The 12930-nt window shown below is 41.2% G+C and overlaps 1 protein-coding gene across 8 annotated transcripts in view; it reads right to left on the bottom strand.

Moving 5' to 3' along the window:
* LOC135717661 (solute carrier family 35 member F3) overlaps nt 1–12930 on the bottom strand; it is a 272141-nt gene that overhangs the window by 105061 nt on the left and 154150 nt on the right. For all 8 annotated transcript variants that reach the window (XR_010520328.1, XM_065239850.1, XM_065239852.1 and 5 more), the window contains exons 3-5: nt 1584–1722; nt 1248–1522; nt 570–1190 (exon numbers count right to left, since the gene is read on the bottom strand). Coding sequence is in view for 7 of the 8 variants with exons in the window: in XM_065239850.1 (XP_065095922.1) it covers nt 570–1190; nt 1248–1522; nt 1584–1671 (984 nt within the window). In the remaining variant the exon portion in view is untranslated. The remainder of the gene's footprint in view (nt 1–569; nt 1191–1247; nt 1523–1583; nt 1723–12930) is intronic.

Raw genomic sequence — 12930 nt, 5'->3', positions numbered from 1 at the left:
TAGTTAGTTAGTTAGTTAGTTAGTTAGTTAGTTAGTTAGTTAGTTAGTTAGTTAGTTAGTTAGTTAGTTAGTTAGTTAGTTAGTTAGTTAGTTAGTTAGTTAGTTAGTTAGTTAGTTAGTTTTTTGTTTTAGTTTTTTGAAAAAAAATCCAGGCCACAAATTTTAAAATTTTACAAATTGCCCATAAAACAAACAATTGAGCTAATATGACCACTATCCGAAAGGAATTGGTAACCTGAATAACTTTCCTAAAGACAGCAACTTTCTATATGGCCAGGATCACGAGATATTGGATATTGGACCCCAATTCCATATATTATAGCGCCCGTCATATGTACATAATATGAAAGAGAACCGCCTCTAGCGGCGTAGTTCCAAATTACACCTGAATTGAAAAGCACAGACTTGTTGGTCTAACCTGATACAAGAGATAATCCACCACAGCCTCTATTAGTGGAAATCTCATAAACTGTGGCTATCCTTAACCGCGGTTCCTTATTCACGCCCCCTATTAACCGGGAATAAGGATACCTGACTGTACTTATTCATCACTGGATTGAGCTACTCACCCTCACTCCGACAAATTGCTCCTGCAGTATGACCCACGCCAACAGGTACACGCACGCCACATTCGTTGCAAACAGTGCCATCACGTCCGTCGCCAGTAGGGCCTTCAGCGACAGCGCGTACAGGTAGGTCGTTAGCAGCCACAGTATGCAGAACGTCAAGCACCTATTCAGAAATCTCCCGATGGTGAAACCCCGATCCCGGAAGCCCCGTAGTATCTCCCCGAGGACCTCGCCGGTGCCGTCGCACTTCTTGATGGCCACCCGTCCGAGGATGTAAATCGGGAAGAACAATATAGAAAAGTTGGTACAGAACCACGATGCAAAGAACGGCGCATTGAAGATGTGCGTCGATGTCGGTGGTACAACCCGGTCCGAAGTGACGATCGGCTTCGTTGTCGATGGCATGAACGATGTCGTCGGACCGAACCCGTGTATGATCATGGCCGACGAGTTTGTGTCCGCCGTCGTCAGGACACTCTCGGTATCGGTGATGAATGCCGTCAGATGAGGGGGCAGTGTGGAAGCGTACGCGTTGCGTCGGAGATAGAGAAACTTGATGCAGTGGGTTGCCCCGACCCAGGATGCTGTGACCAAGATCGTCACGCAGACACCGAAGTACATCTGTAGCAAAGGGACAACGGAATAAGGCCATCACTTGTACATCAAATCGTTCCTTACCTTTTGAGCCAGTTCGGAACAGCACGAATCGCGACATCCTTTCAGTCGGGACGTATTGGTCGGGGTTGGCGTCCCAGGTGGGTTGGTGTTGTTACCGATGACCAATCCTGGCTGGCCGGGTGCTCCCATGGTTGGAGTATCGCATCCGGTTCCGGTGACCGTCACCCCGATTAGGCTGTCTTGGCCGTCGTGCTGACTGGAGGTCACCGAGTCCGAATGCATAATCTGTGGCACATTGTTGGTGAACCCACCGAAGGGTCCATTTGGCGAATCTCCTGCAAGGTATGAAATAATTCCCATCCCCGAAGTAAGATTATATTCTAACGCTATAATTACCCGTTACGACCACGGAGGGGGCACGAACACGTTTTGGGTTGAATATGGCCGGTATTTCGCTGTCACGCGTCATGATGTTATCGATCATGTCTCGTTCGGTTGTCGTTCGTAGGTTGCGATTTCCATTTTATGAGGTCACCTGCAGTATAGAAGAGAAAGGCGGATACGAAAAACACTTAAGTCGGAGAAATAGAACATAAACACTGCTAAACATCTAATGAAAATTGATACATAAAATTGTCATAAATTTAACACTCCACTACGAATCACTCGGAATTCACATTCCTTAACCAGCGAACCAGATTGAAAAATCATCTGAACCCAGGTCAGTACATTCAATCGCCGGTTCCTCTTTCGGATCGGTTTCTAGCAATCCAGAAACGATTTTTTACGGCAAGGCCGACTTCGATGTTGTTATTCAATAGGCCAAAAAAAAACTTGGCCTCTCGCGGCGATCTTGAAAAACGTGTTGATTTTCGAGGTGATGTATGGGAGTTAAATCTTATTAGGCTTCAATTTCTCAAATAATGCTTACGACGATTCTCCGGGTCATAAAAGTTCAAAATACTCAGTAGGCAAATTATATTAAATATTCGAAATAAAAAAAGTAAAAATAGTCAGATCGGTAGCTTTCGGCTTTTATAATTTAAAATACTTATCACGAAAAATATAACCGTTTTAAAACTTCCCTCCCATACCTCGACGTGCAAAAAGTTTAATCTCCACCATTAAACCTTTTACTAAAATGGCGTTGAGAAGCCAAGCTTAATAGGCCTATCAGACTCGCATACACGGACGGAGGCACAGCTGTGACCTGCAGAAATCTATCGCTCGTGTATTTTGGCAATGGCTCCACAGTTCTGCAAAGTAGGCGGATTGGGCGGTGGTTGCCAAAATTCCACACCTACTTCCTATCAAAGCAAGCAGGAAGCCGAGTATTCAACTCCTATGGTTCGTTTATTAAATAATCTAGCATTGGTGAAAGGATTTGTTCGTTTATTGCCCTTTTTTGTAGCTGTGAGAAAACGGGCATGGCAGAATGATTCTGAGAATTGATACAGATCCTGCTTATTGGTGAAAAAAGAACTTGCTTCTATTCAGCTTTTGAAACGTTCTAATTCGTTTGTAGGTTTGGCTCGGTGACAAAACTTGTCAGAAGAATTGACACTTCTATGGGGGGGTTTTATCTTTTCCATCTTTACCAGTAGCCCATACTACGGCCTTCGATTCGGAACAGGTTGAAACTTTCGATATCGATCGAGACTGGAGGTTTCTAAATTGAAAGTAACGATTTTGCATGTTTATTCCCACAGACGTATTCTTAACCAACCCGGGGCCGTAGATCGAAAATGTATGCTGCTAATACCCTGTTCTCATTACGCTCTATATTACGTAATATAGCGAGATGATATCGATATCAAGTGGAGGTGTTCACACTATGCTAGCGTGATATAGCATGACGTTCATACCAGATCATTAACAAAAACAATAATGCTTCAGAATCATTTGAATCAGAACATGAATGCGAACAATGCGAACTTTTAAGTGTTATTTAACTACAATATTTACCATTTATGTGCTCGCAATACATATTAACAGGATGTGTGTGGCACAGTGAAGAATCTATAATTATTCTTGTTCTGCAATACAACCGATTCAAAGGAAATGTGTATCATTAATCATTATTATTAATATTTAGTTGAAGCGAATACTAATATTAAATCAAATCTCCAGAATTCAGTGAATAAGTGATAATTCATCACCGATTTTTATCCAACGCATTTTTTTTTTTCATGACGTGACTGAATGATCATTTAGAAAATTAGCAAAACTACTGGTGTCCAGGATAACTGAGATATGTTGAGTAAAAAAGACTGACGTGGACAACGTGGAGGACTTACATTGTTCATTATCAGCTTTTGCTACGAGCTGAAACTGTGATAGATTTCTGGCAATGCCATTTGATTTTCCTGTGGATTCCGACGAGGGTTCCGATCATGCTTCCATACCTTCATATTATAATAAAAAAAAACAACTTATCTAAGCTGGGTAGTCTGTTTGACAACTACTGTGGCATCTTGAAATGTTTTGAACCATCCTAGTGGTCTTTTTTAATACAAATTTATAGACTAGCCAAAGTGAAATAAATCAAGCCAAAATAGACCGAACTTTGTGTCAATACAGACGCCTGTATGTTAATCTGGAAGGTAAAACTTGAACTTCTCGGAAAGACTTTTCGGGAAAGTTCAAGCTTTTTCTGAGGACTTAATAGAACCAAGCTTCCCATGACTAGCGGTAGATTCTATTAAACATAACATCCCAACATCAAGCATTTTCAAGTGTTAATAAACTACTCGCGTCGAAACTCTTGCTTATGACACTCCTCCGACCACTTGATAGCAGGTATGTGTATGGTAGGTAGTGGAATCGGTAGTAGACTTTTACGGGGTAAGCTCGATTTACCCTATGTATGGTTCATATACCTCGGTACCTACACACGAGGCTGACCTCGCTTTAGTCGCTCATTGTCTCTAAAATCGGCGTGGCCGTTCACCTAACTGCGGATAAGCTCGCTCCTCGCTATGCATGGTTAATATTCCTCGATGGTTGTACAGCAAGTCAACATATCGCTCTACTATCTGCTGTGCGAGAACATTGCTTGTGTTTGTGCCGCGTGTAATATTTTATTGTATAGTGGAATCCACATAATTCTGTATTGTATTTCAACAAGTCGCATTTGTTAACCTAAACGTTTTTCCCATTCTACAACCCTCAGATGAAATCCCAAGTTCTCGATGTATTCTACGGTAATTTTTTTTTTCCTTGATTTGTTTTCCGTCGATCTTGTTTTCCGTGCTGAGCACCAATGCTACCGACGCACACTGGGGACAAAATCGAAACAATGTGTTAAAATTCAATAACTTCGGTGCTCGCTGGAACAAGAGACTAAAAAATAGTCATTCTTATAGAAAAAAGTCTCAGGAATCGATTGGAGTGGGTTTCATCTTGGGCACAATAAGGTAAGTTGGGGTTTTTCACAGTTTTGCCCTAAAATCTCCTATTTTGCATGATTTGAATGCTGTATCTCAAGATACCGATTATATAGACGGATGATTTCTTGGGCAAAGTTGATCAGGGGGTCAAGGATTGTTGGATGATGGACATAACAATTCGGAATTCCTCCACTAGGTAGCGCTAGTGAGAATTCAAAGTGTATATGTTTGTGCTGCTGTATCTCAAGATCCTGACAATTTAGACGGATGATTTCTCGGCAAAGTTGATCCATGGCACACGCAAAATAGCTGTTAGACGGGTGACGCCGCTAACCACTCGACCACGAAGACCACTTTGACGCGAAAATGTGAAATCTCGACATCGAAACCCAATCCAAAAGAATTATTTGCTTACTCTTGTTTCTTGCGTGACAGTAGCTCAGTGTACTGCAGTTCTTACGTGGTGTTAAGTGGGTTCCACTGAATTTCATAAAACAAAATGCTGTCAAATAAAAATATCGTTTACTTGACTTTGTGTCTAGGGCAATGTCGAAAGCACCTGCGGCTGTTGCACAAGGTGTTAAAAACTGGATTGGTCAATTTGATCGGCGATGGTCAAAAACCCACAGTAAGGATTGGTTCTTTAAGAAGAATGCAGAGTGGCTTGAAAGCATATTCGAGGTAAGAATCCCTGGGCGTGCTTAATTTTAGAAAGCAGCATAAATTAACGAAGAAACGTTTTTAAAACGATACCGTCGAACATTAAAAAAATTAACAGTTCGGAAAAATTGTACCTGTTGAGCGAAATGCTAAATTTTCAAAAAACAACGGATTCCAAACCAATTTAAATTGAACCTGAATGAAAATTAGTAAAAGCGTGGAAATGCGTTAATGTAAAGCAAGACATACTGCTGATGAAACCTGTTTTTGTTCATGTTACTAAATAATCAATAGCATCAACCTCGATTAGAAGAAGATTTGTCTTTGATATTTGTATGAATATTTTATAAAAATCCTAAACAAAAACTACCGACCCAAAATTTTACGAACAAATGCTTGAATATAATTCATCATCAATTATTTTTATCAGGTCGAAGACCAACCCTCAGGATCCAGGCCTTCGAAAAATACGCGGGTCCATTCAAGGAAACCCAAAGATCCCTCGTCACAATCATCTCTTATTTCACCTCCTTTTGCCACTCCGGATTTGGATACCAGTTCCAACAGTCAGCGAAGACCGTCAAAGCCTCGAGGTCGAAAGCCCAAGGAGTTTAGCCAGTTGACAAGATTTTCGAAATACAGACGCAGTATCGAACTTTTCAAAGAACAAGGTCTTGATAACTTGCTGAATTCAGCCAAAATTGCTGCCATAAAGGCTGCTAATCCAGCAACTGCTCAAATCTTACAGCACTTGTTGAGCTGCGGTGAGGTTTGGGCAAAAGAGACCATTGAATCCGTTGGCTCTGTTCGTGGAACATCTCTGTGTTAGGAGGAGTCATCTTTGGCGATAAAATCAAAACTTGGGTTAAGAAAAACCAAATATGGAGAGCTGGCTCGATTCACTTAAAGGGTGTCCACGATGAAATTGCCACACACAAAATTGATTCGCAAAATTCGAGTTTTCATCCGATTGCCATAAAATTTTCAGGGATTGAGAAATAACTATTAAACTTCATTTTACCATTTTACTCGTATTTTATTTACAGTCCATACGCAAATGCCCGCACCTTGGCCTTAACCCCGGCCATAAGATTCTGCACAACCTGTGAATCAACCGTTTTTTGCATGTAAGCCCATACTTTCTTCAGTTCCTCGACTGTCTTCACTACCTTAGGTCGTTTAAGAAGGTGCTGCTTCATAATCGCCCAGTACTTCTCGATGGGGCGGAGCTCCGGAGTGTTGGGAGGGTTGAACATTTTCGGCACGAAATTGACCTTATTGTCCGCATACCACTTCAGCACGTCCTTGGAGTAGTGGCATGAGGCCAAATCCGGCCAGAAGATTGTTGGTACGTTGTGGGCCTTCAGGAGAGGAAGCAGCCGCTTCTGGAGGCACTCTTTTATGTACACCTGTCCGTTCATCGTGTCCTGGGTCACGAAAGGTGCACTCCGCTTCCCGCACGTGCAGATGGCTTGCCAAACCAGGAATTTCTTCGCAAATTTGGACATCTTCTGAGTGCGGACATGCTCCGGAACGCTGAACTTATCCTTGGCCGTGAAAAACAGGTTGCCGGGGATCTGTTTGAAGTCGGCCTTCACATATGTTTCGTCGTCCATGATGCAGCATTCAACTTTCGTCAGCATGTTGAGGTACAACTTCCTGGCACGGGTTTTGGCGGACTTGTTCTGCTTCTCGTCGCGATTAGGGGCCTTTTGTACCTTGAACGTTCGAAGCCCAGCCTTAGTTTTGGTCTTCTGGACAAAACTTCGGCTTAGGTGCAGCTTCTTAGCCACATCCCTAACGGAGGCGTTCGGATTTCGGTTGAAGGCCCCAACTACGCGGTTGTGATTTTTGGTGTTGTACGGAATACTTTTTCCTTCACTTCTGGGCTTCCGATCGGTGGTCAACCGTTCCTCGAACCGCTTAATCACTCGCGACACCGTGGAATTCACGATTCCCAACGTTTTAGCGATGGAACGATGCGAGAGATCCTTGTTCTCGTGATGAATGCGCAAGATTTTATCACGCACGAGCTGTTCTTTCGACTCCATTTCCGCGAGTTTTGATCACAGGACTTTAAAACTTGCAGGATGTAAATAATGCACTATGAACTAAATCCACCCAAATTTTCATTAAATTCTACCCAACGGTTAAAAAGTTAGAGCAATTTCATAGTGTGGCAATTTCATCGTGGACACCCTTTAGAAGCATCTAAGCATCTGACAGTTTAATTAACGTATATATCTTTAAAAAAAGTTAGTAGAACAATTTTTTGTTTAAAATAGGTCAAGTTTCTAAATCTTTGATCAATTTTAGAGATGTGCATTGTTATTAGTCCCTTCATATTGTCCCATTTAGTTATTGCAAATTTTCACTTTTCTTCATATTCATAATCTATACCCTAAGATACACCAGAAAACACTCTCTTCGTGATAAAAATGTGTTTTGGAAGCCTGGAGGCAAAGTGACGTAACCATACATTTTCGGAGAAAGAGTAATATGTTTTCACTGTTTCTACGGATAGGTGACGTCCACCATATAAGAATGTTAAAAATTCAAAAGAAGTTTTAAACAGTGAGGTTCATATTTTCCGTTTAATTTTGTCATATTTTTAATAGAATGAAATTTTTTTTGGCAAATTTGTATTATTATTGAAAGTTTATGCACCCAGGTCCATGACTATAATGCACATCATTTTCGTTGTAATTGATGGTGTATGAGATGTTCTAGGTTCTCCAAGTTGCTTTGGAATTCAGATTATTTGATCTACTGGCTCAACCATGAACTGCACGATGTCCTCAGCGGCAAAACCTACAAAGACATGTTCATAAAGTTTCTGCGGATCGTTTTGATTTATTTTGATTTATAGTCAAGGTTCTCCAAATTGTCTTGAGCTCAGATCAAATGATTAACCTGATCAATCATAACTGATACAAGGTACTTAGCAACTAAACATCTCCAAACAACATCAATTTAAGGTGTATTAGAAGTTCTAGGTTCTTCAAATTGTTCTAGGGGTCAGATTATTTGATCTACTGGATCAACTAAAATCTGCACGATGATCTCACCGACAAAACTTTCCGAAACACGTTTATACAGTTTCTGCTGTTCGTTTATAGTTGATTTCGAGGTGTATAAGATACTCACGGTTCTCCAAATTGTCCTTGAGTTCAGATCAAATTCTCATCCAGGTTCACTGATTCAAAGCCCTTTGTATTAAAACATCTCCAAACAGGTTTAAACATATCATGCACATTATTTACGTTTGAATTCGATATGTTTAAGACGTTCTAGGTTCACCAAATTGTCCTCAAAACTTGTTATTTAGGCTACCATCTCGCATTTTAGTTTGATTACATTCATAGATCACGGGGCCTCCATAATCTCGATCGGTAGAGCCTGCGACTATAAAGCAAACCATGCTGGAGGCAGGGGTTGAAACTGTTGACGTTTTTTACGTCACTCGCTTCGTTGTCATGGGCGACAGTCTGTTTTTATTCGTACTCTCATGCTCTACCGTCGTCTCTCGTACACAACACAAACGGTAGAACAACATTCGAGCAATAACATAATATTTAAATAACTATTATATGACATGTGTGATTTCGTTCTAATTCCTCAATTCGGTGTAAATTAAACCATTTCTAATCAGAAATGTTATTGCTAGGACATCGTTGCTTGCTATTTTCAGAATTCACACAAGCACAACATCAGCAGCTCTTATTATGAGAAAAACTAAAATACATACATTCGTGACGGTCTTTGGCAACAGAGTCGTATGACAGAGCCTGTCATATGACATTTTATTTTGGAACTGTAATTTGATAGCTTGTTTTGCAAGTGTCGGAAGCAAAGGCAGTCGATTATCACAGAAAATATGTCGACTACGGTGACCACTTACAAGACTGGCTGGAGGTGGCTGGGTTCGAATCCCGGTTGGTCTAGGATTTCAGATTGGAAAATTTCTCGACTTCCCTGGGCATAGTATATTATTGTACTTGCCACACAATATACACAAGTAAAAATCGAACAGGCTTGGAAAGCTTTCAATTAACAACTGTGGAAGTGCATCTAGAGCACTAAGTTGCGAGCAGGCGTTAAGTTACAGTTGGGACGTAATAGCCAGAGAAGATCATAGATAGCACTAACTAGCGGAGGAATTCCGAATTGTTCTGTCCATAATCCAACAGTCCTTGACCTCCTGATCAACTTTGCCGAAGAAATCATCCGTCAAAATATTCAGGATCTTGAGATACAGCAGCACAAATATATTCACTTTCAATAATCACTAGCGCCACCTAGTGGAGGAATTCCGAATTTTTCTGTCCATCATCAAAAAGTCCTTGACCTCCTGATCAACTTTGCGCAAGAAATCATCCGTCTATATAATCGGTATCTTGAGATACAGCATTCAAATCATGCAAAATAGGAGATTTTAGGGCAAAACTGTGAAAAACCCCAACTTATCCTATCGTGCCCAAGATGAAACCCACTCCAATCGATTCCTGAGACTTTTTTCGATAAGAATGACTATTTTTTAGTCTCTTGTTCCAGCGAGCATAGAAGTTATTGAATTTTAACACATTGTTTCGATTTTGTCCCCAGTGTGCGACGCCAGGGAGGCAGCTCCCACACCTGGACCCTACCTTTCGACCCATCAACTCATGAACCGGGGACCAACGGCTTTACTTCCCTTCCGAAAGTAGGCGTGATCAGAGAGGTTATGCCTCAGAACATCCCGGCGGCGTCGACTGGGATTGAACCCAGGCCTGCTGGGGTGAAAGGTAATCACGCATACCACTACACCACCGGCGCCGCTTTTCTACGGCAATTACGGAGAATTATTTACTCGTCGAGAGGTGCAAAAATATCCTTTTATCGTTCTGGAGTAAGAGCCTTCTACGTGATCAGTAGTAACTTTGAAAGAAGTTTTTCTTACTTTTGGTCTTTCATAGAGTCTTGGGACGTATTCAGAGCTTCAATTTAAAAGCTAATTACACATTGAATAGTGTATTTGAATCTTTTAGTTTTGTCAAACCTCTTAACACTCCGAATACGATGCCTCCGAAAAACGTGTAATGGCAAGTTTGCAATGGCATAACTTAGCCATTTCTTAATGAATTTCAAAAATTGTGGTACCTTTAGAATTCCTAGGGCTTTTAAATGATTTAGATTGCAAAAAGATTGAAAATATAGTTGTTAACTTTTTTAAAAAGCGAAAAGAGTTGTTACACGTTTTTTTGAAAAGTGTGTTTGTAGGGTTTTGCAAGTGGCGCAAGATCTGTAATTTAGATTAATGGGCACACATGTTCACAATTCGCCAGAAAACATTCATGATTTCTATTTATGGATCCTGGAGACAACGGAACGGTCCTCGAAAAATCCGGAACATCCATAAAAGTGGTCAATCCGTGAATCTTATCCTAGAGCTCTGCGGTTTTTTTGAAAACATTAGGAACTGTGATATAAAAAATATATTTGAGGTCGTGACATAGATATGTACCTGGATGGCCATGAGATCGTGCCCCGGAAGACCCGGAACATCCGTAAAAGTGGACAATCCATAAAACTGATCCTAGAGCTCCGCTTTTTTCCAACATTAGGATCTGTGATATAAGAATGAATTTGGGACATGGACCCAGATGGCCATCGGACCGTCCTCCGGAATATCCGGAACATCCGTAAAAGTAGTAAATCCACGACTCTGATCCTAGAGCTCCGCATTTTTTTTAACATTAGGAACTGTGATGATAGAAGCAATTTGCTGTTGTGACATAAACATGAACCTGGATGTTCATGGGACCTCCGGAAGATCCGGAACATCCGTAAAAGTGGTCAATCCACAAAACTGATCCTAGAGCTCCATAGTTTTTGAAAAACACTATGAACTGAGATGATATAATGAATTTGGGATCGTGACATAAACATGGACCTTGATGGCCATGAGACCGTCCTACGGAAGATCTGAAACATCCGGGATAGTGGAAAATTCACGTAACTGATTCTGATCCTAAATTATATGCCGCCGCCTGTCACCACTTGCAAGAGAGTTCGTGGGGCAATACCAGCCGGGATTCATGGGTTCATATTCGCGAATCGATCCTAGAGCTCTGTAGTTCCTTTTTAAACACTGTGATACAGGGGTTACTCAAAATAACTAGGATGGGCAAATTTGTGGTCAACTTTGGAGTGTTGTAACTTCGTCAAATATGATCCGATTTTAAATCTTTCAAGAGCATTTGACTGGAAAACTAATATTGTTAGCCATAGCCACGAAAATAATCCTGGTCACCGGGTACCGGAGATATTCCGGGTTTCCGGAGGGCTTGTCTAACTTGCTAAATTTTTGGTGAAACTTTATAAATGATGCTGGTTAAATATATATATTTTTAGTAAATACAACAAAAGAAGAACCATTTTTTAAGCGAATCATATGCCAAGAACTAAAATCGGCATATAATCAACCGAGATATGGCCATTTCCCTGGAATCGGTTCTGGTGAAGGGTTCTGAATGCGGGCAGATCATTTAATCACTCAAAACATGCCGTGCGACAGCTCTTTCTTCATGGTTTCTTGTCAATAGACTTTCGATAAACTTTAAATGCATCATTGACCACATTGGCCGCTCTCGGAACATCCAGTATGGCCCCGGGGGAACCTGGAGCAGGGGACAATTGCATTTTTACACCAAAACATGTCGTGCGACAGCTCATTCTTCATGGTTTTTCAAGAATAGGCTTTCCATAAACTTCAAATGAATCATTGACCACATTGGCCGCTCTTGGAATCACGGGATACCCCCGGGGGATCCTGTAGCAGGGGTCAATTGCGTTGTTACACATGCCGTGCGACAGCTTTTTCTGCAAGCTTTTTCATGAATAGGCTTTTGATAGACTTTAAATTGATTAGTGATCACATTGGCCGCTCTCGGGACCTCCGGTATGCCCCCGTGGGAACCTGTAGTAGGGGGTAATTGTGTTTTTACTCAAAAACATGCCGTTCGACAGCTCTTTCTTCATAGATTTTCATTAATATTGTTTCTATAGACTTATGTCGTTTTCGTTTTTGCGGTGTAGCTACACCGGTGCTACACTGCCGTACACCGAAATATTTTAGGGTGTAGATATAGGATGCACCTTTGTTTACAAATAAATGATGTTGAGTTGTCAAAGGCTCGCGCTTATTCCTGCTTACACTACACCAGTGCTACACCGAAAAAACGAAAACGACATTAAAGTGAATCATTTACCTCATTGGCCGCTCTCGAAACCACTGGGATGCCCCAAGAGAACCTGTACTAGGGGACAATTTCGTTTTAACTCAAAAACGTGCCGTGCGACAGCTCTTTCTTCATGGATTTTCATGAATATTCTTTCTATAGACTTAAAGTGAATCATTTACCACATTGGCCGCTCTCGGTACGTCCGGTATGCCCCCAGAGGAACCTGAAGTAGAGGACAATTGCATTTTTATATCAAAACATGCCGTGCGACAGCTCATTCTTCATGGTTTTTCATGAATAGACATTCATTAAACTTCAAATGGATCAGTGACCACATTGGCAGCTCTCGAAATCACGGGATACCCCTGGGGGGAACCTGTAGTAGGGAGAAATTGCGTTTTTACTCAAAAACATGCCGTGCGATAGCTCTTTCTTCATGGATTTTCATGAATATTCTTTCTACACGAAACG

This window comes from Ochlerotatus camptorhynchus, unplaced genomic scaffold (assembly GCF_037179485.1).
Source record: "Ochlerotatus camptorhynchus isolate MF236.1 unplaced genomic scaffold, CSIRO-AGI_Acam_v1.1 ptg000062l, whole genome shotgun sequence".
Lineage (NCBI taxonomy): Eukaryota > Metazoa > Arthropoda > Insecta > Diptera > Culicidae > Ochlerotatus > Ochlerotatus camptorhynchus.
The sequence above is the reverse complement of the archived record's forward strand: the minus strand, read 5'-3'. Positions and strand labels throughout refer to the sequence as shown.